This window comes from Anomaloglossus baeobatrachus, chromosome 6 (assembly GCF_048569485.1).
Source record: "Anomaloglossus baeobatrachus isolate aAnoBae1 chromosome 6, aAnoBae1.hap1, whole genome shotgun sequence".
NCBI classification, from domain to species: domain Eukaryota; kingdom Metazoa; phylum Chordata; class Amphibia; order Anura; family Aromobatidae; genus Anomaloglossus; species Anomaloglossus baeobatrachus.
Window position 1 is genome coordinate 302,829,783 of NC_134358.1, and position 23,941 is coordinate 302,853,723.

General features: G+C 45.8%; 1 protein-coding gene across 6 annotated transcripts in view; it reads right to left on the bottom strand.

Moving 5' to 3' along the window:
- LOC142244310 (uncharacterized) overlaps positions 1 to 23,941 on the bottom strand; it is a 417,067-nt gene that overhangs the window by 138,456 nt on the left and 254,670 nt on the right. For all 6 annotated transcript variants that reach the window (XM_075316518.1, XM_075316516.1, XM_075316515.1 and 3 more), the window contains one exon: positions 451 to 558. In XM_075316518.1, the coding sequence (XP_075172633.1) occupies positions 451 to 558 (108 nt within the window). The remainder of the gene's footprint in view (positions 1 to 450; positions 559 to 23,941) is intronic.

The following is a 23,941-nucleotide window of genomic DNA, read 5'->3' on the forward strand; positions in this document are numbered from 1 at the left end:
CATCCCATAGTTCCTGTATCTCCAATAACAGGACCAAGAAATGATGATGGTTATTACTTAAAAGTAAAATCTATTTCTTGCAGCCTTCATTGGAGGACACTACCTTCCTGTGTTGCCCTCTCAGGCTGTTGCAGTGTTTCCATACAAATTTATCTAAGGGTAATTTCTCCTAGTTCTGTTCCTTTAATCTGTTGGTTCTTCTACTATTTGTTCCAGCAGGTTGATTGAATATGCATAGGAAGAACTGACTTTAGTCAACTTCTTGGTGGCAGGAGCCAATTCTCATGGTTCTGGTGTCTCCAAATTAAGGCACAATGAAGATGTTTTATGATGAGTAGTAAAAGTCCTCTTTTTACAAAGTACAAAAACAGTAAATGTGTTCAGATGTAAATACTCTAATATTTAAGAAATATATATATAAAAAAAAAGGTCAAGAAAATAAACATTTACCGTCAATTGCTGGGAATTTTCAACAAATTCTTGTAACTGGCTTTTAAATGTCTTGACAATTTGTTGGATGAACTTTACATCAGTGTCATCTGATATCTTAAAGTATTGCTAAAAAAATAAAAACACAAATTGGTATTAAAATAATTAAAAATTACATTTTTTTTGTTCTTACTTTTATAATTGGTTACCATTGCTCAGTCTTCTGCCCATGATATTCTGTAATATATTGCCATTATGAGCTTTAAAACTAAAATAATTATTTTGAGTCTTGATTACCAGATGCTGGATTAAGGAAGTTCAATTGTAAATCATTATTCACTTTCCAAAAAGCGTTTTACCTTAACCTTGTGATATGTTTGAGAACAAATGCTCTAAATATGCACATTTCATTTGCAACATTTCAGTTCTGGTGGAACACGGAAAGATGTACAAACTATATTAATAAAGTTAATACAGTAGGGTAATACTCTGTCTAAAGCTAAAACAAGACACTTAACACAATCAAATTATTGCAACTCAAAAATGGTGAGATGCTTTATTTGGTATACAGACTGTGGCAACAAATATGAAAAGAATGATACTTCCTATCCCAAGTCATCTTTTCAGCAGTCACCTTATTGCATGCTTAGAAAGCTGTCACATATTGTAGCAGTTAAGGAACATCCCCAGTTTATTGTTTTCTACAGTATAGTTCATGTGGTTTCAGGCTGCAGTAAGGGTATGTGCGCATGTTGCGTTCTGTGCAGTGCGGAAAAGAACGCACCCTTAGAACTGTAAACACTGCATTTGTAAAAAAAAAAATGCATCCAAAACGCATGCATTTTGGATGCATTTTGCAGTGCGGTCCCACGGCAATTGAGCTCTGCTACATGCCCGCTGACAGCAGACACGAGTCGCGCGATGAGAATGAACTTCACCCGACTTCATTGTCATACCGCGGCTCTGTCTGTGTCGTGTCCTGATTAGAGGTCACCCGTGAAGAACTCACCGGTGACCGCTAATCCCCTGAGTGACTGAAGTGAGCAGCGCGATCAGCGCTACCGTCACTCAGGTTACCCGCGGCCAGCTGGAGTCCTCCACCTGAGACCGCAACTCACCTGTGACGTCATCGCTGATTGCGCAGCTCACTTCAGTCACTCGGGCGACTTGCTGTCACAGTTGGAGGATCCAGCGGTGGCCGCGGGTATCCTGACTGACGTCATCGCTGATCGTGCAGCTCACTTCAGTTGGTGCGTGGAGCTGACAGAGAGCGATCGAGCTGAGTCGTGGGACGTCGTGTGGATTACGACGGACCTGGATGGGAATTTGGGGGTTAAAAAAGTGGTGAAAGAGGGTGGGTTTTTTGTCTTTTATTCCAAATAAAGGATTTTTTAGGGTGTATATGTTTATTTTCTTTAACTTACAGGTTAATCATGAAAGGTATCTCGGGCAGACGCCTGTCATGATTAACCTAGGACTTAATGGCAGCTATGGGCTGCTGCCATTAACTCCTTTATTACCCCGATTGCCACCGCACCAGGGCAATTCAGGAAGAGCCGGGTAAGAGTCCCGGGACTATCGCATCTAATGGATGCGGCAATTCCAGGCGGCTGCTGGCTGATATTGTTAGGCTGGGGGGCTCCCCATAACGTGGAGCTCCCCATCCGGAGAATACCAGCCTTCAGCCGTGTGGCTTTACCCTGGCTGGTATCAAAATTGGGGGGACAGCAAGTCGGTTTTTTTTTTAATTATTTATTTTACTGCACGATATTGACCCGCCCACCAGCGCTGTGATTGGTGCAGTGAGACAGCTGTCACTCAGCGTAGGGGCGTGTCTGACTGCAACCAATCAGAGGCACCGGTGGGCGGGGAAAGCAGGGAATACGAGATTGAATAATGAGCGGCCGGCATTTTCAAAAAAGGAAAAGCCGCCGAAGCAGTGTGACAGCCATGCAGCGCCGCGCTGGTGATCGGTGAGTATGAGAGAGGGGGAGAGACTGACTGATGGACAGAGAGAGAGACCGACAGACAGAGAGAGAGACAGACAGAGAGATCAACTGACAGAGAAAAAGACTGACCGACAGACAGAGGGAGATTGACCGACATCGACAGAGAGACTGAAAAGACCTGCGTTTTGCTTGTCAAAAAAGCATGCGCAACACAACAAAAATGCAGTCAAGTGCATTTTGGTTGCGTTTTGACCCACACCATTGATTTCAATGGGTGGAGAACGCAGTTACAACGCACAAAAGAAGTGCTTTTTTTTCTGCAGCGATTTTTGGCATCCAAAACGCGGCGTTTAAAAACGCAGCGTGCGCATTGAATTTTCGGACTTTTCAGACTTTGCTGGGGAAGCAGAACGCATGCAATTTGGCACTGAAACGCTGCAGTTCAAAACTCAGCGTTAACGCGATAAAAAACGCAACGTGTGCCCATAGCCTTAGACCTTCTTCACACTTTTTTTTTTTACAGATGATTTTAAAGCAGCTTTCAATGGCATTTTAAAATGACAGAAAAGTAACCAGAAAAAAACCTATGCACTACGAATTAAAAGTAAAAAATACCAAAGCACAAAAATGTATCCACAAAATCACTTTGTATACGGTACATTTGATTATACACTACTAAATTTAAAGTACTATTGTACTGACGTTCCTTGTCTATGGAAATCCAACAAGATAAATAGGTGATTTATCTTGTAAAGGTACCGTCACACAAAGAAATTGCTATAGATATCGCTGCTGATCCAGTTAGCGATCTCGTTATGTATGACATCTACCAGCGATCAGGCCCCTGCTGTGAGATCGCTAGTCGTTGCAGAATGGTCCAGGCCATTTTCTTCAAAGGCGATGTCCTGCTGGGAAGGACACATCACTGTGTTTGACACTGTGTGAGAGGGTCACAGTGACTGCTGAGATCGTTATACAGGTCGCTACTGCGACCTGTATTGTTCCTGCATAGTTGGTAAGGTCTGACTGTGTGACATCTCACCAGCGACTTACCAGCGATCCTTATCAGGTAGCATCGTTTTCGGGATCGCTGGTAAGTCGTTGTGTGTGACTGGGCCTTTAGACCAAGAACTTTAGGACATCTGATTATATGTCAGACCAGGGTTACACAAGTGGATTAACTCTCCCAAACTCACCCCACCTACACCCCAAGCATCTTTACAAAGATTCACCTTAAAGTTTCAAGTACAGAGCACAGCTCCATTTCTTTTTGCCTTTAGTGATCCTTAATTCTTCTAATGGTCTGGTAATTTTAATAAGTTTCTTACAGGGTAACCTGTTAGTACACTTTTTTCCCTATACCCATGCGTAAAATATTGCCTTAATGGAGAGGAGCTGACTCAATGTTATTTTAGATCCTCTGGGTTCCACTATAGGGGAGTAGGGATCTTCCTCCAATTGCTTTAATATTCTGACCAACAGTCTGTGAGACGTTGGTGAGTGGCCTGCATATGGACATGTAACTTTACCACTTGGTAATGTGCACCCTCTCACACAAAGTCATCAAAAGATAACTTAACTGTATGTCAAGAGGGACTTGGGGGTACTTCTCACATAGCAAGATCGCTGCTGAGTCACAGGTTTTGTGACGCACCAGTGACCCCATTAGCGATTTCGCTGTGTGTGACACTAAGCAGCGACTTGGCCCCTGTTGTGAAATCGCTGATCGTTACACACTGTTCTGGTTCATTTTATGGTCGTCGGGCTCCCGCAGGGCACGACGCATCGCTGTGTTTGACGCTGTGTGACAGGGTCCCAATGACCGCCGAGATCATTATACAGATCGCTACTGCGACCTCTATCGTTACTGCGTGGTTGGTAAGGTCTTACTGTGTGACATCTCACGAGCGACCTCCAAGCGAGCCTGACCAGGTAGTATCGTGGTCGGAATCGCTGGTACGTCGTTTAATGTGACGGTACCCTAAGAAGAGATCTACTGTCTCTGAAATTACTACCGTATTTTTCGCTTTATAAGACGCACTTTTGTTCCCCCAAATTTTGGGGGAAAGTAGGGGGTGCGTCTTATAAGCCGAATATTTGGGGGGGGGGTATAAACATATATGTACACTGCAGGGTCCAGGGGAGGTGGGGGCGCTGCTGGGGGCAGGTGAACGCTGCGGCGGCAGCGTTTGAACTCCTGCTCCCGCTCATATAATATGCACAGCCGCTGTCCATCTCCGGTGGTGCTGAAATCGCACCGCAGTGAGGGGCTGGGGCAGCGGTGCATATTATATGTCTCTGCGCGCCCCTGTGATGGTACATGCCCCCCCTGTGTTAGATTTGGCCCCCAGGCTGCTGCTCATTCTAAAATAAAAAAGCTTTACTTACCCCCTCCAGCGTTTCTTCCCGTGTGTCCCTGCTTCCACTGTGATCAGGCACGCAGAGATCTCAGTCTGCTGTGCCGATCACATGACCGCACTGAGAACCAGGAAGTAAGGAAGAGAAGCACGGAGGGAGCTCAGCGCTGGAGGAGGTAAGGAAAGAGTGTTTTATTTTACTATGGGCAGCAGCCTGGGGGCGATATCTAACACAGGGGTACTTGTACGATCTATAGGGGCCATGGGCAGCACTATGGGGGCGATATCTAACACAGGGGGACTTGTGCAATCTATATAGGGGCCATGGGCAGCACTATGGGGGCGATATCTAACACAGGGAGACTTGTGCGATCTATATAGGGGCCATGGGCAACACCATGGGGGCGATATCTAACACAGGGGGACTTGTGCGATCTATAGGGGCCATGGGCAGCAGCATGGGGGCGCTATCTAACACAGGGGAACGTGTGCAATCCATAGGAGACCATAGGCAGCACAGGGGAATGTATGCAATCCATAGGGGGCCATAGGCAGCACAGGGGAACGTGTGCAATCCATAGGGGACCATAGGCAGCACAGGGGAATGTATGCAATCCATAGGGGGCCATAGGCAGCACAGGGGAATGTATGCAATCCATAGGGGGCCATAGGCAGCACAGGGGAACGTGTGCCATCACAAAGGGGCTATATTCAATATAAGGGGGCCATATCCAGATTAAGGGGGCTAATTTTAGGATGGGGGGCTATGAGGGACATATACCCTATATGATTTGTTAGAGGGACACTGGCATTATAAGATGGACCACATTTAACATTAAAAAAATTTCTCTTTTCCTTCACCAAATTTGGGGGTGCGTCTTATAATCAGGTGCGTCTTATAAAGCGAAAAATACGGTAGTTACTGTCCTGCACCAAATAGATTAGCTACAGATTGAATTTACCATTAAGATTATATTTTCAATACATTTTGGGCTATAATCTCTAAAGAAGGTAAGCAAGATATTTCCCTTGACTGATTAAAATGACATTGTGCTGCTATTCACTTCATGTGCCCTCATCTAGCTATGGAATTCCCCTTTTGAAACATTTCCATTTCTACCAGATGCACCATTTTATGGGGCCACCTAAAACAAAAATATGGGCAAATAGATGCAAAATCTGTTTTGAACACACATTATGACTCCTGATTATAGCGGCTTGTTTCTGTAAGGAAAAAAACCCAAAACATTTCCGCTACAATTTCATGCTGCAATATCTGTATACTCTCATTCAAGTTCTTCCCTGCCAAGGAGCTGTGATAGCGACCATATTCCTGCATGTTTGGAAACATCCATGGCACTGGACGTAGCAGGACACAATTTAGGGTACTTTCACACTTGCGTTTATTTCCTTCCGTTACAATCCGCCCTTTTGGAAAACAGCGGAATCCGTTAACGGATTCCGCTGTTTCCCATAGACTTGTATGGGTGACGGATTGTACCAAAAGGACCTGCGTTGCTTCCGCTGGGCGACGCTCCGTTGCTTCCGCCCAGCGGGAGGAACGCAGCATGTAACGTTATTTTGAGCAGCGGAATCCTCCGGATTCCACTGCGCATACTCTTTTTTCTTTTCTTTTTTGAAATCAAACTTTATTTTGGTTTGCGGTGGCCGAACGTTCAGCTGAGCGCCCGGCCCATCGGCAAGCGACAGCGCTCAGCTGAGCGACCGGCCACCGGCATGCCCGGCCGCCGGCAAGTCACAGCGCTCAGCTGAGCGGCCGCCCGCTAGCATGCCCGGCCGCCGGCAAGTCACAGCGCTCAGCTGAGCGGCCGCCTGCTGGCATGCCCGGCCGCCGGCATGCCCGGCCGCCGGCAAGTGACAGCGCTCAGCTGAGCACCCGCCCGCCGGCATGCCCGGGCGCCGGCAAGTGACAGCGCTCAGCTGATCACCCGGCGGCCGGCTGCAGGGAGCGATCAGCTGATCACCCGGCGGTCGGCTGCAGGGAGCGATCAGCTGATCGTTTACAATAGTCCGCCGCTGGTAAAACTGTAAAAAAAAAAAAATCAAAACGAATTGCGTTGTTTTGCAGCATCCGTTACACAACGCAATGCAACGGATACCGTTCAACGCAAGTGTGAAAGTACCCTTATACAATTCTCAGGACAGGAACAATTTGTATTTATTTTTAATTTATTTATGTTAACATATCCAATTGTAGAATTTATTTTTAATCTAAGATACATTTTTTTTAAATGTACTGTGTTTGTGGGACAACCCCTTTAAATGATCTCCAAGGGAGGCATTAATGAAATCTATCCTGGATGCTGTGAAGCATGCTCAAACTGATCTCACAATAAAAAAAAATAAAATAAGATCGAAGAACCATGAAAGTCCTCTTAATTAACGTTGACCGATTAAAACTTTAAAACTCTTGGGTAATGACAAATTATTTAGCATCCCTCAAAATAAAGCTAATTTCTTTAACAGATTCTGATTGACTTGGATTCAATACTCAGAAGATTATGATGTTGTAGCCGAGCCGATTGTGGTTGGTGAATATCTTCAATCCTCATGAGGATCTGGAGACAGAGAGAACAGTATCTTTAGGCTATGTGCGCACGCTGCGTTTTTTTTTTTACCACAAAGATGCAGCGTTTTTATCTCTGTGGTGACTACTTTGAGCAGCGTTTTTGGCTTAAAAAATGCAGTAGTTCTCCACCTGTCAGGCCTCTACTGAAGTGAGCCGCAGGATTAACGCTGACATCACTCAGGTGATGTGCGGTGACAGCTGGATCTGGATCACCGCTGATCTCGCGGCTCACATAAGCCGCGACCTGATATGCGGTCACAAGTGGAGGACTGTAGCTGTCACCACACATCACCTGACTGAAGTCACCGCTGATCTTGCACTCACTTCAGTCGTGGCCGGATTTGCGGTAACAGGTGGAGGACTTCAGTCAGGTCATGTGTGATGATAGCTGTAACTCACCGCTGATCTCGCATGGCTCACTTTACTTGCGGCCTGACATTCACAAAAAGTGGTTGTGCGGTGAAAGAGAGTGCTTTTTTTGTGTTTTATTTCAAATAAAGGATTTTTTGGGTGATTGTGTTTATTTACTTTCACATACAGCTTAGTGATGAGGGGGTGTCTCAGACGCCTGCCATCACTAAGCTAGGACTTAGTGGCAGATATGGGCTGCCATTAAATCCTTATTCCCCCGATTGCCACCGCACCAGGGCAATCGGGATGAGCCGGGTAGAGTCCCGGGACTGTCGCATCTAATGGATGAGGCAATTCCGGACGGCTGGTGGCTGATATTTTTTAGGCTGGAGGGCTCCCCATAAGGTGGGGCTCCCCATCATTAGAATACCAGCCCTCAGCCATGTGGCTTTACCTTAACTGGGTATCAAAATTGGGGGATCCCACGCCGTTTTTTTAAATTATTTATTTTATTGTACGATAACAACCCGCCCACTGGTGGCTGTGACTGGATCACACTACTTAGCCATCCTTCCTTATATCATGTTCTGGCCCCAGGGCCCCTCATGTGCGTACAGCGGCACATGCGGACAACACTTGTCTGCATATGCGGTTTCATGTTCACACTACTCCTATATAAATTTATTTTTTTTTGTCTATCTTCCTCGCATGTGTTTGCCATTTGGTTGGACCGCAATTTCATGCTGTTTCAGTATGGGCCTTCATGCTGCCTCTATTTTTGCTTAGTTTAGCCCCCTTATTAAGTCATTACATCTATTGTGTCTATTGTGCCACCAGGGTTCCCTGCTACAATTGTCAAATTGTGGGTTTAAAATAAACAAGATATGTGCTCGGTCTTATCTAGAGATGAGTGAACCGGTCCCGGTTCGGCTCGAGGTCGGTTCGCCGAACGGAGGTCCCGTTCGAGTTCGGCTCGTCGAACGTTCGACGAACCGAACTCGAACTGCATAGGAAACAATGGCAGGCAATCACAAACACAGAAAAACACCTAGAAAACACCCTCAAAGGTGTCCAAAAGGTGACAAACAACTCACAACACATGGGAAAGTGACAAGGACATATACTCATGCGAAAACAAGAGCTGGACAAGGAAAAAGAGGAGGACACACAGATATATGAGTATATGCAAGGAAACATCGATTCCATTAATGTGCAACTTGACCCCTGCTCATTTTAGGCTTCCAATCTGGATAAATTGCCTGAGCTCGCCACGTACGCCTTGGGGATCTTGTCGTGTCCTGCAGCCAGCGTTCTCTCGGAACCTGTCTTCAGTGCTGCTGGGGGTCTGCTGGCAGATAAGCACACGTGTCTGTCCACTGACAATGTGGACATGGCTCTCAGAGGACTTTTCTTCCCCTGGGTCAGCCAGGGGACGGGAAAGGCACGCGTATTTTTGAGAGTGCTTCATGCAAAGCATCTTTTTCATCTTGAAAATTGGGTCAACTGATGCCAGTCAAGTGGGGTGTGTGTGGCCCATTTAGTGGAAACGAGGGAGACTGTGGTTGGAGTCCCCTCGCTGTGTTTCTAAAAGAACCAAGATGAACAAGTCATGGCTCTCAGAGGACTTTTCTTCCCCTGGGTCAGCCAGGGGACGGCAAAGGCACGCGTATTTTTGAGAGTGCTTCATGCAAAGCATCTTTTTCATCATGAAAATGGGGGTCAACTGATGCCAGTCAAGTGGGGTGTGTGTGGCCCAATTAGTGGCAACGAGGGAGACTGTGGTTGGAGTCCCCTCGCTGTGTTTCTAAAAGAACCAAGATGAACAAGTCATGGCTCTCAGAGGACTTTTCTTCCCCTGGGTCAGCCAGGGGACGGGAAAGGCACGCGTATTTTTGAGAGTGCTTCATGCAAAGCATCTTTTTCTTTTTCAAAAGGGGGCTCAACCGATGCCAGTCAAGTGGGGTGTGTGTGGCCCAGTTAGTGGAAACGAGGGAGACTGTGGTTGGAGTCCCCTCGCTGTGTTTCTAAAAGAACCAAGATGAACAAGTCATGGCTCTCAGAGGACTTTTCTTCCCCTGGGTCAGCCAGGGGACGGGAAAGGCACGCGTATTTTTGAGAGTGCTTCATGCAAAGCATCTTTTTCTTTTTCAAAAGGGGGCTCAACCGATCCCAGGCAAGTGGGGTGTGTGTGGCCCAGTTAGTGGAAACAAGGGAGACTGTGGTTGGAGTCCCCTCGCTGTGTTTTACATGCTTTTAGAAGGGCATGACATGGCTTGGAGGTTGACTTTCAGCATCTGCAAACTGTTGGCTACCAAAATGCTGCCTTTCCAACACCTGTGGTTATAGAAAATGAGGAACATACTGATGAAGATGAGACGCAGATACCCGATTGGGATGACAACTTAAATATTCGGTCAGGGCAAGAAGAGGCTCGGTCTGAGGGGGAGGGGAGTGCAAACACAACAATTGATGATGAAGTTCTAGATCCCAGCTACTGTCAACCCACAGTCAGACACTCGAGGAGGTCAACAGAGGCGGTGGAGGAGGATGCAACCGACGACGAAGTTACCTTGCGCCTTCCTGGACACAGTCGGAGCACTGGTAGCACGTCTACAACTGCATCCTCAGCCACCACTCTGCCTCTGAGCATTATTCGGGGTGGATCAACAGGTCGCATGGCCTCTAAGCCTTGCCTAGCCTGGTCCTTTTTTGACATAGAAAAAGATCGCCCAAATTATGTGATCTGTAAAATTTGTCATGGTTCTCTTAGTAGAGGTCAAAACCTCAGCAGTTTGACAACTTCTTCCATGAATCGTCACATGAATAAATATCATATGGCCCGGTGGGAAGCTCACCGTGCTGCAATGCGGCCTAGCGGAGCGAACCATCCACCGCCTGCCCCTTCCAGTGCATCCGCGCGCTCGTCATCTGCTAGGACTGTGGGGACAGCTGTCACACCTGTTTTTCCACCCACAACTTCCACCACTGTAACCGCAACAGGCAGTTTGCTTGGTAGGTCGTCAGTTGGTTTGGAAGGGGAAACAAGTGAGTGTGTACAGCTCTCTCAGACATCGATAGCACCAACGTTGGATGAAGGCAACATCATGTCTCCGCCTGCACTTTCCTCACAAACCTGCATTTTTCCAGGGACACCCTACTCAACACCGTCTACACACAGCAGCCAGATCTCTGTCCCTCAGATGTGGTCAAATAAAAGGCCACTTCCTGCGACCCATGACAAAGCTAAGAGGTTGACTCTATCCCTCTGTAAGCTGTTGGCTACCGAAATGCTGCCTTTCCGCCTAGTGGACACACAGGATTTTAGAGACCTTATGTCTGTCGCTGTGCCCCAGTACCAGATGCCCAATCACCACTGCTTCTCCAAGAAAAGCATGCCCGCGCTACACCAGCATGTCGCACACAACATCACCACTTCCTTGAGAAACTCTGTGTGCGACAGGGTGCATTTCAACACAGATACTTGGACCAGTAAGCATAGACAGGGTCATTACATTCGTTTCTGGGAATGCCCTATGACGCGGCTCACTGCCGGAGATCCCACCCCGCACGCGTCCAATCGCGGCTCGGCCATAGTATGGGAGCGGTATATTTAAACGCGGGTACATCATGCCATATCACACCACGGCCCCCCGAAGAAGACATCGAAACGTGCGCGTCGGGGCACGTTTTGCTCGGGTTCCATCTCCATATCATGGGTGAGCGCAGTACAGGGACTTATTTGACTTGGTGTATTTGAGGTTTTGTCACCTGTTGACATGTTTAATGCATGGTTCATGGTCTGATTCTCCGGTCATATGATTTTCTATTGTTGTTATCTTTGTGTGTGCCTACTGTTTTTAGGGGTGCACAATTAGATACATCGGAGATTGTATTGTTTCTACTGTCCGGAGTCTCCCTTAGACCATGTTCCTTTTCTACTATCTTGCTATACTGCCCCCCTGATGGGAGATGGATCCTTGGTCTGTTATGCTTCAGTGACATCTCCTGTCGAGCCTGATCTGTATGTAATGTGCTTGTTTATGTCTTTATGTCACTTTTTGCTATTTATATGAATCTAATAAATATTTGTTATATTTTTGCAAAAAGTAGTGATTGATGTCTTTCATACTTTGCTGGTCTGTTGGATGACCTTGACTACCCGTTCCCTTGTTCTCTCATTCATCATTACATGTCACTGACTGGGCACTGGCAAACTATGGTGAGAGATGGAGAAGGGTCTGCTGTACAAGTCTTGCCGTCCCCACGAGTTGTTTCAATTCTTCTTCTGTATGTAGAAGTTAATACACTGCTTCTGCCTCTTCAACCTCGTGTGGGTCCTCCACCTTGGCGCAAACCCTGTGTGGTCAGGCCACCCTTCCTTGTAACTGCGCACAAGGACTACCACACACCTCCTTACTATGCTGGCAGCAGAGCTCAATGCCATCAGGCGGTCAAAGTTTTACTTTGAAATGTATGGGAAATGTGAGTCACACCACTGAGAAGTTGTGGACGGTTAGCTCTGGATACCGAGTTTCATCAATGGTTGTCTCCACTCAACCAGCAGCCAGGGAAGGCCGGGTGCGACAATGATGCAAACATGGGTGCGGCCCTTCGCTGTGACAATGTGACACACATGCCTTGTGTGGTTCACGTGTTGAACCTGGTTGTCCAGCAATTTTTAAAGCACTATCCTGGCCCACATGGCCTTCTGCAGAGAGCACGGTGTAACGCCTTCCTTGATCCACACACTCAGATGGGCTGTTAATGATAGGCTAGAGGGAAGCCACTCACCAAGCAGGACCCCTAGAACCCTGAAACCCTTTAACCCCTATACAGGGATTAGGAATTGCACAGGGCCCAAGGTGATTAATACCTGTGGAAGGCTGCAGTTCCAGAGAATAGTAGTCAGGCAGGGTCAAAACATTAATTGAGGAACAGGAACAGAATGGGACGGCCAGGACTTAATCAGAAAACAAGCAGAGGTGAAATGCGGATCGGCCAACAAGCTACATAACCAGCAAGCAGGAAAAGTAGTCAGGTAACAAGCACACAAAATCATAAGACTGAACTGGGGGTAAAATTAACCAGAGGTTCATAGCTATGTCTGGCAGTGGTCTGCAGACAGGATGTGCATAAAAAAGGGTGTGGTGTCTTCCCATTGGTTGTAGCTGAATGATGGTATTTCATCTGTGAGATACCCACCAGCTACATTCAGCCAGAGATTCTGCATCTGTCAAGGTAATGCAGCCCAGTGGGTGAGCATAACCTGCGTCCACCTGCGCCGCTGGCATCGACTCCTCTCCCATCATCAGCACTATTCATGAAAGCAACACGTTGTCACCTGGCGACCGGAGTACAAATTGACGGAGCGGACTCCGTTGGTGACTTAATAGCCGTGTGCGGCAATGATGCAAACCTGGCTGCGGGCCATCGTCAGGGCAATGTGACACACGTGCCTTGTATGGCTCACGTGTTGAACCTAATTCTCCAGCAATTTTTAAAACACCATCACGGCCTACATGGCCTTGTGCAGCGTGCACGCTCGCTATGTGCTCACTTCCATCGTGCGCACACAGCAGCTCAACAACTTTCGTCGCTACAGAAGTCTTTAGGTCTGGTGGTTAAACGCCTGAAATGCGATGTGCCCACACGCAGGAATTTGAATCTGCACATGTTGCAGCGTTTGTGGCAGCACCGCCGAACCCTGCTGCAATACGTTATGACATATAGCCTGGGATAACTTGATCCAGAGGTGGTGCAGATCACGCTGCTGGAGTGGTGTCAGATCAAGGACCTATGCACCCTGCTACACAGTTTTGAAATGTCGACGAAGATGTTTAGCACTGGCAATGTCATTCTCAGCGTGACAATTCTGGTCATCTACATGATGGAGCACACTGTAATTATTATTCGGAGTCAGGTGTTGGGACAAGAGGAAGGGGAGGAAGTACAGGAGGAGTCATATGCGGAAGGGATAACAAGATCTACGAGGTCCAGATGGTCAGCGGCACCTATGCGGCAGTCATGGTGAGGGAGAGGGATTAACAAGGGCGCATAGTATCAGCAAAAAGTGTTGAGGAAGGTGCAGGAGCCCATGAAGAAATGGAGGACGAACTGGCGATGGGCATGGAAGACTCAGCAGATGAGTGAGAGCTTGCTCACATTTCGGTTGTGCGAGGTTGTAGGGAGAGGGCAGAGGAAGGAGGCACGATTCTCACCTCTCTGCCACCAACACACCAAGGACTTGGTCCTCCTGGATGCACAAGACACATGAGCGGCTTCTTGCTGCACTACCTACAACATGACCCTCGGATTGTACGAATTCAAAGTAATCCAGAATACTGGGTTGCCACACTGTTACATCCCCGGTACAAGACAAAATTTGGCAAAATAATTCCTGCCATAGAAATGGATGCACGTATACAGGAGTATCTGCAGAATGTGGTACGCAATCTTAGATCTACTTTTCCACTAAACACCAGTGCTGCACAGAGTGAATCTCAACGCTTTGTCATGGATAGGAGGAAATGGTCTTTTACTTGTCCACATCTGAGGGACCGAGGGCTGGCTGCTGTGCTGAGATGGCGTTGAGTACGGTGTCCATGCACAGTTGCACTTTTGGTCATATACCAAAATGAGTTGAAAAAGGACAGATGCTGGTGGAAAGGGGAACAGGTGTGTTGGAAAGGGGAAAAAAGTTTTGGTCCGTGGATTTGGTGGTTAAGCAACAGTAACATTTGCTGAAGAAACACCATCTGTTACAGTGGGACTGGCAGATTTGGATAAAGTGGTATATACTATGTTACCGCTATATAACGAAAATTAATAAGAAAAGAAAGAGAAAGGTATATATCCCCATCAGCAGTCAGTGTCCACCGTGCTCCCAGTTGGAAAAGGAGAGGTTGGCAACTGGAAGGTTTGGTGGAGGATACAGAGCTGTGTGGCTATGAAACTAATAGTAGCCTGAACCGAGTTAGACGCCATTCAGATCTGGAGACTGTGAGCCCTGTTAGCGTCACAGGGTCCACATGCCCACCCAGCCCAGGAACTCCCTGTTAACAACACAGGGGCCATTGAGTACGCTGACCGTGTGCGTAGGGGCACACCTGTGGACAGCAGGCGCATCAGCAGCAGCAGGCCTGTTAATGCCACTGGGCTGCACAAGCAGGACTGGCAGGACAGGAGCTGGTCTTAACCGTTCTGCGTTACCAACTGTGGTGGTGGCCTGCATCGACACCCTATCCTTGCCTACCTCTGGCCTAAAGTCGCAATGGGTTCAACACATGGAGGTGTGCTCTTTCGGAGCATAATAGAAGACTGCGCACCTCCTTGTTGGCTCCAGCCCCTTTTATAACCTGGGTCCGCCCCAAACCAGGGTGAACCACAATGCACCTCCTGGAGACAAAAGTAGAGTGACACGTCATGAGTGGCATAACTAGCGTCCTATTTGGAACTGCAACTTCAATGATGACCTCATGGCTGCCATGACACAAACACCTCACCAGTCATCGTCTGACCATCAATAATGCGGTGACAAGTCATAGGGGTGGCCCTCTGCAAGCCATTTGGGAGGACACCTGATGCCCTGTGTTCTATATGTGCCCCCCCACATCAGGGGCAGGGCCAAAGAGTTCATTACCGGACCTAGTCTCTGATGCAGTAAGTGCCTGAGCATTCTCAGTAGCATGAAATACAGTCTCTGAAAAAAGACTATCAGCTTTAGCATGGTGTCTAGGCACAAAACAGGACTTAGACCCGGCACGTAATGCAAGCACCTGTGCAAAGAGGGTTTTCACACTTCGTGTGGGAGCATGCGCTGTATCCCGAAATGAAGACTTAGCGTCAGGAATAGCACAGTCAGGCTGAGCATACTCACTAGGCGAAACACTGTAATTAGGCTGCAGCTGGGGTAAATCGGCACACGCATGCGCAGTAGCTGCCTCTCCACACTTAGACGTGGAGGGGAAATTGCTCTTGGAGATGCTGTCTATGAACAGAAGGAAAAGCTAAAGGAAGCATGACTTTCTATCCCTCCGAATTATCAAATGCAGCAATGAATTCCATGAGTTTGCTATAACATTAGCGTAGCAAAATGTGCATGAGGGTGTCATGTAGAGGTGCTAGAAATAGCTTGGCACCAGTGGGGCACTAATGGAAGCCAGTTCTATGATGCCACTAAATGGCAGTATTTTTTGCTATCATTATAGCTTATTAAAAACAGAGCAGGAGGGTGTCATGCAGAGGTGCTAGAAATAGCTTGGCACCAGTGGGGCACTAATGGAATACAACAGCCAGTTCTATGATGCCACTAAATGGCAGTATTTTTTGCTATCATTATAGCTTATTAAAAACAGAGCAGGAGGGTGTCATGCAGAGGTGCTAGAAATAGCTTGGCACCAGTGGGGCACTAATGGAATACAACAGCCAGTTCTATGATGCCACTAAATGGCAGTATTTTTTGCTATCATTATAGCTTATTAAAAACAGAGCAGGAGGGTGTCATGCAGAGGTGCTAGAAATAGCTTGGCACCAGTGGGGCACTAATGGAATACAACAGCCAGTTCTATGATGCCACTAAATGGCAGTATTTTTTGCTATCATTATAGCTTATTAAAAACAGAGCAGGAGGGTGTCATGCAGAGGTGCTAGAAATAGCTTGGCACCAGTGGGGCACTAATGGAATACAACAGCCAGTTCTATGATGCCACTAAATGGCAGTATTTTTTGCTATCATTATAGCTTATTAAAAACAGAGCAGGAGGGTGTCATGCAGAGGTGCTAGAAATAGCTTGGCACCAGTGGGGCACTAATGGAATACAACAGCCAGTTCTATGATGCCACTAAATGGCAGTATTTTTTGCTATCATTATAGCTTATTAAAAACAGAGCAGGAGGGTGTCATGCAGAGGTGCTGCACATAGATTTGCACTAGTGTGACTAGACAAAAGTACAATAGCCACGTTTAGGATGCCACTAGGTACACTGACTGTTTGCTAGTATAATGGCTTAGTTAAAAAAAGGTGGAGTGTGCAATGCAGGCAGACGTGCTGCAAATATCTTTACAATAGTGTGAATAGACAAAAGTACAATAGCCACGTTTAGGATGCCACTAGGTACACTGACTGTTTGCTAGTATAATCGCTTAGTTAAAAAAAGGTGGAGTGTGCAATGCAGGCAGACGTGCTGCAAATATCTTTACAATAGTGTGACTAGACAAAAGTACAATAGCCACGTTAAGGATGCCATTAGGTACACTGACTGTTTGCTAGTATAATGGCTTAGTTAAAAAAAGGTGGAGTGTGCAATGCAGGCAGACGTGCTGCAAATATCTTTACAATAGTGTGAATAGACAAAAGTACAATAGCCACGTTTAGGATGCCACTAGGTACACTGACTGTTTGCTAGTATAATGGCTTAGTTAAAAAGAGTTGGAGTGTGCAATGCAGGCAGACGTGATGCAAATATCTTTGCAATAGTGTGACTAGACAAAAGTCCAATAGCCACGTTTAGGATGCCACTAGGTACACTGACTGTTTGCTAGTATAATGGCTTAGTTAAAAAAAGTTGGAGTGTGCAATGCAGGCAGACGTGCTGCAAATATCTTTACAATAGTGTGACTAGACAAAAGTACAATAGCCACGTTTAGGATGCCACTAGGTACACTGACTGTTTGCTAGTATAATGGCTTAGTTAAAAAGAGTTTCAGTGTGCAGAGGACAGGAGGGTACAGTGCCAGGATTGTGGGGCTCTGGGTAGAGGAATGGAAGCCTGCCTTTCTATTCCCTCCTAATGGGGAAATGCAGCGACGAAATCCCTGACCTTGGCTACACAGACGCTGTCTCTGTTTTCAGGACCTGTCACCTATGGCTCTGACCCTACCGGTTTCAGCCCTTAAAAGGACTGATAGAAAGTGCTATCCCTATGCTGTCTAACGCTGTGTATGGAGCGCATACAGCTGTATCGGCGATAGGACTCAGGAGGACGGAGCTGCGACAGTGATGTCTGACACCAAAGACGCAGAAGAGATAATGGCGTCCTGGAGGAAAATGTCCGGTTTTATAATGCAGGGACATGTGACATGGACATCCTATCACACATGCCGTTGCTTCTCTGGCTAAAAGTCCACTTAGCTGTGTGTGTGTCTGGGATTGGCTGACATGCTGGCCCGCCCCACCACACGCGCGCGCTTAGGGAAGGAAGACAAGGAAAAAAAAAAAAATGGCGATCGCCATTATACAAACAGCAGTGATCTGAAGGCGCTGTTCCCGCACACTATACACTGAAATGTCATAATAGTGTGATTCACAGAGTGACTTACACTATTACAGTGGAAACCAAGCTAGGAATTAGCTGTTTTTTTGCTGCTAGAACCGTTCTCGAACGTTTCTAGAACTATCGAGCTTTTGCAAAAAGCTCGAGTTCTAGTTCGATCTAGAACAGGCCCCAAAATCACTCGAGCCTAGAACTGGAGAACCTCGAACCACGAACCGCGCTCAACTCTAGTCTTATCCCAGCACTCCTTGTTCTACCTGGTTTAACCTGTCATGTTGCCCATGTTCTCTTTACCTTGCGCGATTAGCGCCCCCTGGGTGCAGTTCATCCTTGCACAAATCCATGTTATTACACAGTTTTTTGTCCTGCCCGGCTACCTGTCCGTCCCCTCGCTAGTGCACATGTGCGCACACTTCCTGGATCCTGAATCCGGTGACGCCGTCGCATCCTCACAGGTGATCGCTATATTATTAGCATTTAGTATGTTTTTAACCTGTCTGAACTCCTTTACTCACACACTTTCCCTGACGAAGCCGCCTGCGTGCGGCGATATGCGTGGGGCTGCTGCACACCCTGTGACCGCCCCTGTACCCACAATTACAGCCTCCTTTTTCCCACAGGCCCCCTGCCTTCGGCAAGGAGTACACGTCCTGGCCTTGCCTTGCCATCCATCCATGTTGAACCCCTGGACCACGGCTCCCCATCAGGTGCTACCTCTTGCCAGGGTCCTTGCTTTTACATCTGGCCCTCCCAGCCTTACAAGTGCTAATAGTGCTGGCTTGCATGCTAATTATATATGTATCCTATATTTCTAGGATTGCATTTTAGAGTGCCTGTATATATCTCTTATATAGTGATCAGGATAAGGCATTTCTATTGGTGAGTGTCTCCCTTGCTTTTGCTACCCTTATATAAATGACTATTGTGTTTTGGTTTTTTTGGGTTTTTTCCCTGTATATATATATATATATATATATATATATATATATATATATATATATATATATATATATATACACACATTTATTTGTGCAGGGGACCTCGATATTGTAAGTGTAAGTGTTGGTTGTATCTAAATAATCATGTACTATAACAATATGGGGTTACTGGATATTTCTGCTCACTGGTTGTGCAGCCTTGTCTTTTAATTGTTTTTAATTTTTGTTCAATAAAAGTTTTGCTATTTTCTCATATTGGGTTGTGCTCAATTATGTGCAACGTCTTTCTCTCTGTTCTACATTGTTCTTGTGTTTCACTTGTAGCACCCCTGCTGGTGATACTTCTCCATTGTGGTGCGCTCCCCATTTATATTATATCAGTTTCCCCTTGGCTCCTCTACTGAGGTAGCTTTTCTGGAGCTGCACAGTGCCTATTGGGGCATTTCTTGATTGGATTCTATACCGTGTTTTTTACTGTGTGTGCGTTGGCTTTTCACCGGCATCATGGATTGGGATGCACGGGAGGCGGCCTGGCGGGCACAATCTGGCAGTGTTTTTCTTACAGGGAGTACTGCCCCACATGTATCTGATGAATTTTCCATTCTCACATCAGATCTTCTATCTGCACACAAGACCGGGGTCATGCTCTGGTGGAATATTTACAGCCTTGAGGAGTACCTCAAGGCCGGTATTGTACCCCGGGGCTTGAGAGTTTCTATTTTTCCCAGCATGGCAACCCTCGGTGGCGTTCCAGGACACCTGGGAGCAGGGTCTTCTTAAATGTTCTAACATACTGATCAACATGCTTCTGGAACTTGACAGGACATTATTGGCCACCACTAAGACCAACATTAGGGACTTGGAGGCTAAACTTAGCAAACATGATGACCAATTGTCGGTTCTAGCTTTCCAGACTAAACTGAAGGATGCAGTTGACCGCTATGAGCAGGACATCATTGAGAAAAAACGGAAAAAATTCCAAAGAGACTGCTCGGATTTTGATAAAACCATCTTCAGATGGAAACATAAGGGCAACACCCGCCAGACAAGACTGACCAGGACCCATCCAACCAACCCTCAGGGACGTGCCACCTCCAAAGATGTAAGTTCCAGTGATTTTTTTATATACAACTGGCGAGACGAGGGGGCCGGGGCAGGGGTCTTCGTAAAAAGAACTACCAGGAATCGGAAGTACATACCACAGTACAAACAGGGTGCGAAACCGAAACAACATTTTTAGGGACCTCTTTGGACACGGGACTTCAGACAACGGATGATACACTGCAGGTAATTAACCTTTCCGACTATGAATTAACCTTACATGAGTTGTCCGTTCTCAGAAGGGGGCTCACCTTTTCTCCTACCTATGGCCTGGATAAGTTCCCGCTGATTAAAGATCTTTATTTGTTTTGTAGGCGGCTTATCTTTCAGGTCATGTATAAGAAACCAGAGGTGATTGACACCCTAAAACCAGACGAGCAGCAGGCTTTCCGGGATCTGTTGGGACTTTTAGAGGAAAACAGCACGAACACAGGCAGAGGTAGGTTCCCCTTCAAGAAGAAATCTTGTACCAGTCCTTCTTTCACTACGGTACCGGCTGTCAGACTATTTTTTGAATTAGTCAAGGCAGATTTTCTGCAATTGACACCCGGTAACCCACGAGCCCCTAATTTGACGGTAGCAGAAAAGAGAGCCATTGACAATTTACGTAATAATAACAAATTTGTCATTAAAGAGGCGGATAAAGGGGGCAATGTTGTGATTTGGCCCACGGCGCTTTATCTTGAAGAGTCCCATAGACATCTTTCAAATACTATCTACTACAGCAAATTGCCCTCTGACCCTACTGGCCTCTTTACCACCAAACTGCACCGTCTACTTAATGAAGCGTTTCGGGTGGGTATCATCTCGACTGATGAGAGGAACTACATGTGAGTTGATTATCCAACTATCCCCACTTTTTACATGCTGCCGAAAATTCACAAGTCCACCATCAGACCACCAGGGAGGCCCATCGTGTCTAGCATTGGAAGTCTATGTGAAAAAGTTTGTGTTTACATAGACTTTTTCCTCCAACCGTTGGTGACCAGATTACCCTCATTTGTCCAAGACACCTCCCACTTTATTAACATCTGCAAGAAAGTCAGACTCCTTTCTCAGGCTCCCCTTTTGGTTACTTGCGATGTGGAGTCCCTTTATTCCAACATTAGGCACGAGGAGGGGCTGCATGCGGTCACATATTTTTTTGGATGCACAGGGACATTCGGACCGCATGCATGATTCCCTTCTCATTGATCTTTTGGATTATGTGCTTAAACATACCGTAATTACTTTCTTTTTGACAGGGGTTTTTACAAACAAACCTCTGGTGTGGCGAAGGGTGCCCGATGTGCGCCCGCCTTCGCCAGCCTGTTCTTACGGTGGTGGGAAGCCACGGTGGTGTTTCCGTCAAAACAATATCAAAGTTTGGTGCGCCACTGGTGTCGATACATAGACGACATTTTTTTCATTTGGCTTGGCACAGAGGAAGAATGTGAGGCCTTCATCTCATCACTGAATAATAACGCCTTTAACCCCTTAAGGACGAAGCCAGTTTTGTCCTTAATGCCCAGGCCATTTTTTGCAATTCTGACCAGTGTCACTTTATGAGGTTATAACTCTTGAACGCTTCAACGGATTCCAATGATTCTGACATTGTTTTTTCGTGACATATTGTACTTCATAATAGTTATAAATTTAGAACGATATTTTTTGCTTTTATTTGTGAAAAAATCGGAAATTTGATGAAAATTTTGAAAATTTTGCAATTTTCAAACTTTTAATTTTTATGCCCTTAACCCAGAGAGTTATGTCACACAAAACAGTTAATAAATAACATTTCCCACTTGTCTACTTTACATTAGCGCAATTTCTGAAACAAAATGTTTTGAGGTTAGGAAGTTAGAAGGGGTCAAAGTTCATCTGCAATTTCCCATTTGTTCAACAAAATTCACAAAACCATTTTTTTAGGGACCACATCACATTTGAAGTGACTTTGAGAGGCCTAAGTGACAGAAAATACCTAAAAGTGACACCATTCTCAAAACAGCACCCCTCAAAGTACTCAAAACCACATCCAAGAAATTTATTAACCCTTCAGGTGCTTCACAGGAACTAAAGCAAAGTGGAATGAAAAAAAGCAAAAAATAAAATTTTACCTAAAATGTTGCTCTACCCCAAATTTATTCACTTTTAGAAGAAATAACACAACAAAATGAACCCCAAAACTTGTTACCCACTTTCTTATGAACGTGCCAACACCCCACATGTGGTCAGAAACCTTTGTTTGGACAAATGGGAGGGCTCGGTACAGAGGGAGCAATATTTGAATTTTGGAAAGCAAATTTGGCTGAAATAGATTGCGGACACCATGTTGCATTTACATGTCTGCTAAGGTACCTAAACAGCAGAATCGCCTCACAAGTGATGCCATTTTGGAAAGTGGACCTCTCAAGGCTTCTATCTAGGGGTATAGTGAGCATTTTGGATCCACAGGTACTTCACAGATTTTGATAACGTTACATTGTCACATTGAAAATTTTCATTTTTTTCTCAAAAATGTTGCTTTAGCATCAATTTTTTCACTTTTTCAAGAGGTAATTCCAAAAATTTGACCCCAATGTTTGTTACCCACTTTTTTATGAGCGCGGTGATACCTCACTTGTGGTCTGAAACCTTTGTTTAGAGAAATGGGAGGGCTTGGAACGGAAGGAGCAATATTTGAATTTTGGAAAGGAAATTTGGCTTAAAAAGATTGCGGGCACCATGTCGCATTTGGAGGACCCCTAAGGTACGTAAACAGCAAAAAAAACCACAAGTGACCCCATATTGGAAACTAGGCCCCTCAAGAAATTTATCTAGATGTTTGGTGAGTACCCTGAACCTCCAGGTGCTTTACAGAAGTTTATAATGTTGAGCCATGAAAATAAAAAAATAAAATTTTACCACAAAATTGTTACTTCAACCAGGTAGCTTTTTTTTTCACAAGGGTAACAGGAAAAAAAATCACCATGAAATTTATTGCGCAATTTCTCCTGAGTTTGGTGATATCTTGTACGTGGTGGAAATCAATCACACTGCAGGGCTCGGAAGAGAAGGAGTGCAATTTGACTGCAAAATTGGCTGGAATCAATAGCGGACGCCATGTTGCATTATGAGAGCCCCTGAGGTGCCTAAGCAGTGGAGGTCCCCCACAAGTGACCCCATTCTGGAAAATAGACCCCACAAGGAATTTATCTAGATGTTTGGCAAGTACCCTGAACCCCCAGGTGCTTCACAGAAGTTTATAATGTTGAGCTGTGAACATAAAAAAAATATATTTTTACCACAAAATTGTTACTTCAACCAGATAGCTTTTTTTTAACAAGAGTAAACGGAAAAATATCAGCATAAAATTTATTGTGCAATTTCTCCTGAGTATGCTGATACCTTATGTGTGGTGGAAATCAACTGTTTGGGTGCACAGCAGGGCTCGGAAGGGAAAAAGTGCCATTTGACTGAACAATTAGCTGGAATAATTAGCGGACGCTATGTCGCATTTGGAAAGCCCCTAAGGTGCCTAAACAGTGGAGGTCCCCCACAAGTGACCCCATTCTGGAAACAAGACACCTCAAGGCTTTTATCGAGGTGTATATTGAGCATTTTGAATCCACGAATACTTCACAGAATTTGACAAGCTTAGGTTGCCATATTGAAATTTTCATTTTTTTCACAAAAATGTTGATTTAGCGACACATTTCTCACTTTTTCAAGAGGCAACAACAAAACGTGTACCCCACAGGTTGTTATCTAATTTCTTGTGAGCGCAGGGATACCCCACATGTGGCCAAAAACCTTTGTTTGGATAAATGGGAGGGCTTGGAATGGAAGGAGCACCATTTGAATTTTGGAAAAGTTGAAGTAAATTGCGCGCACCATGTCACATTAGCAGGGCCCCTTGGGTACCTATACATCAGAAACCCCCCACAAGTGACCTCATTTTGGAAACTGGACCACTCAAAAATTTTATTCAGGAAT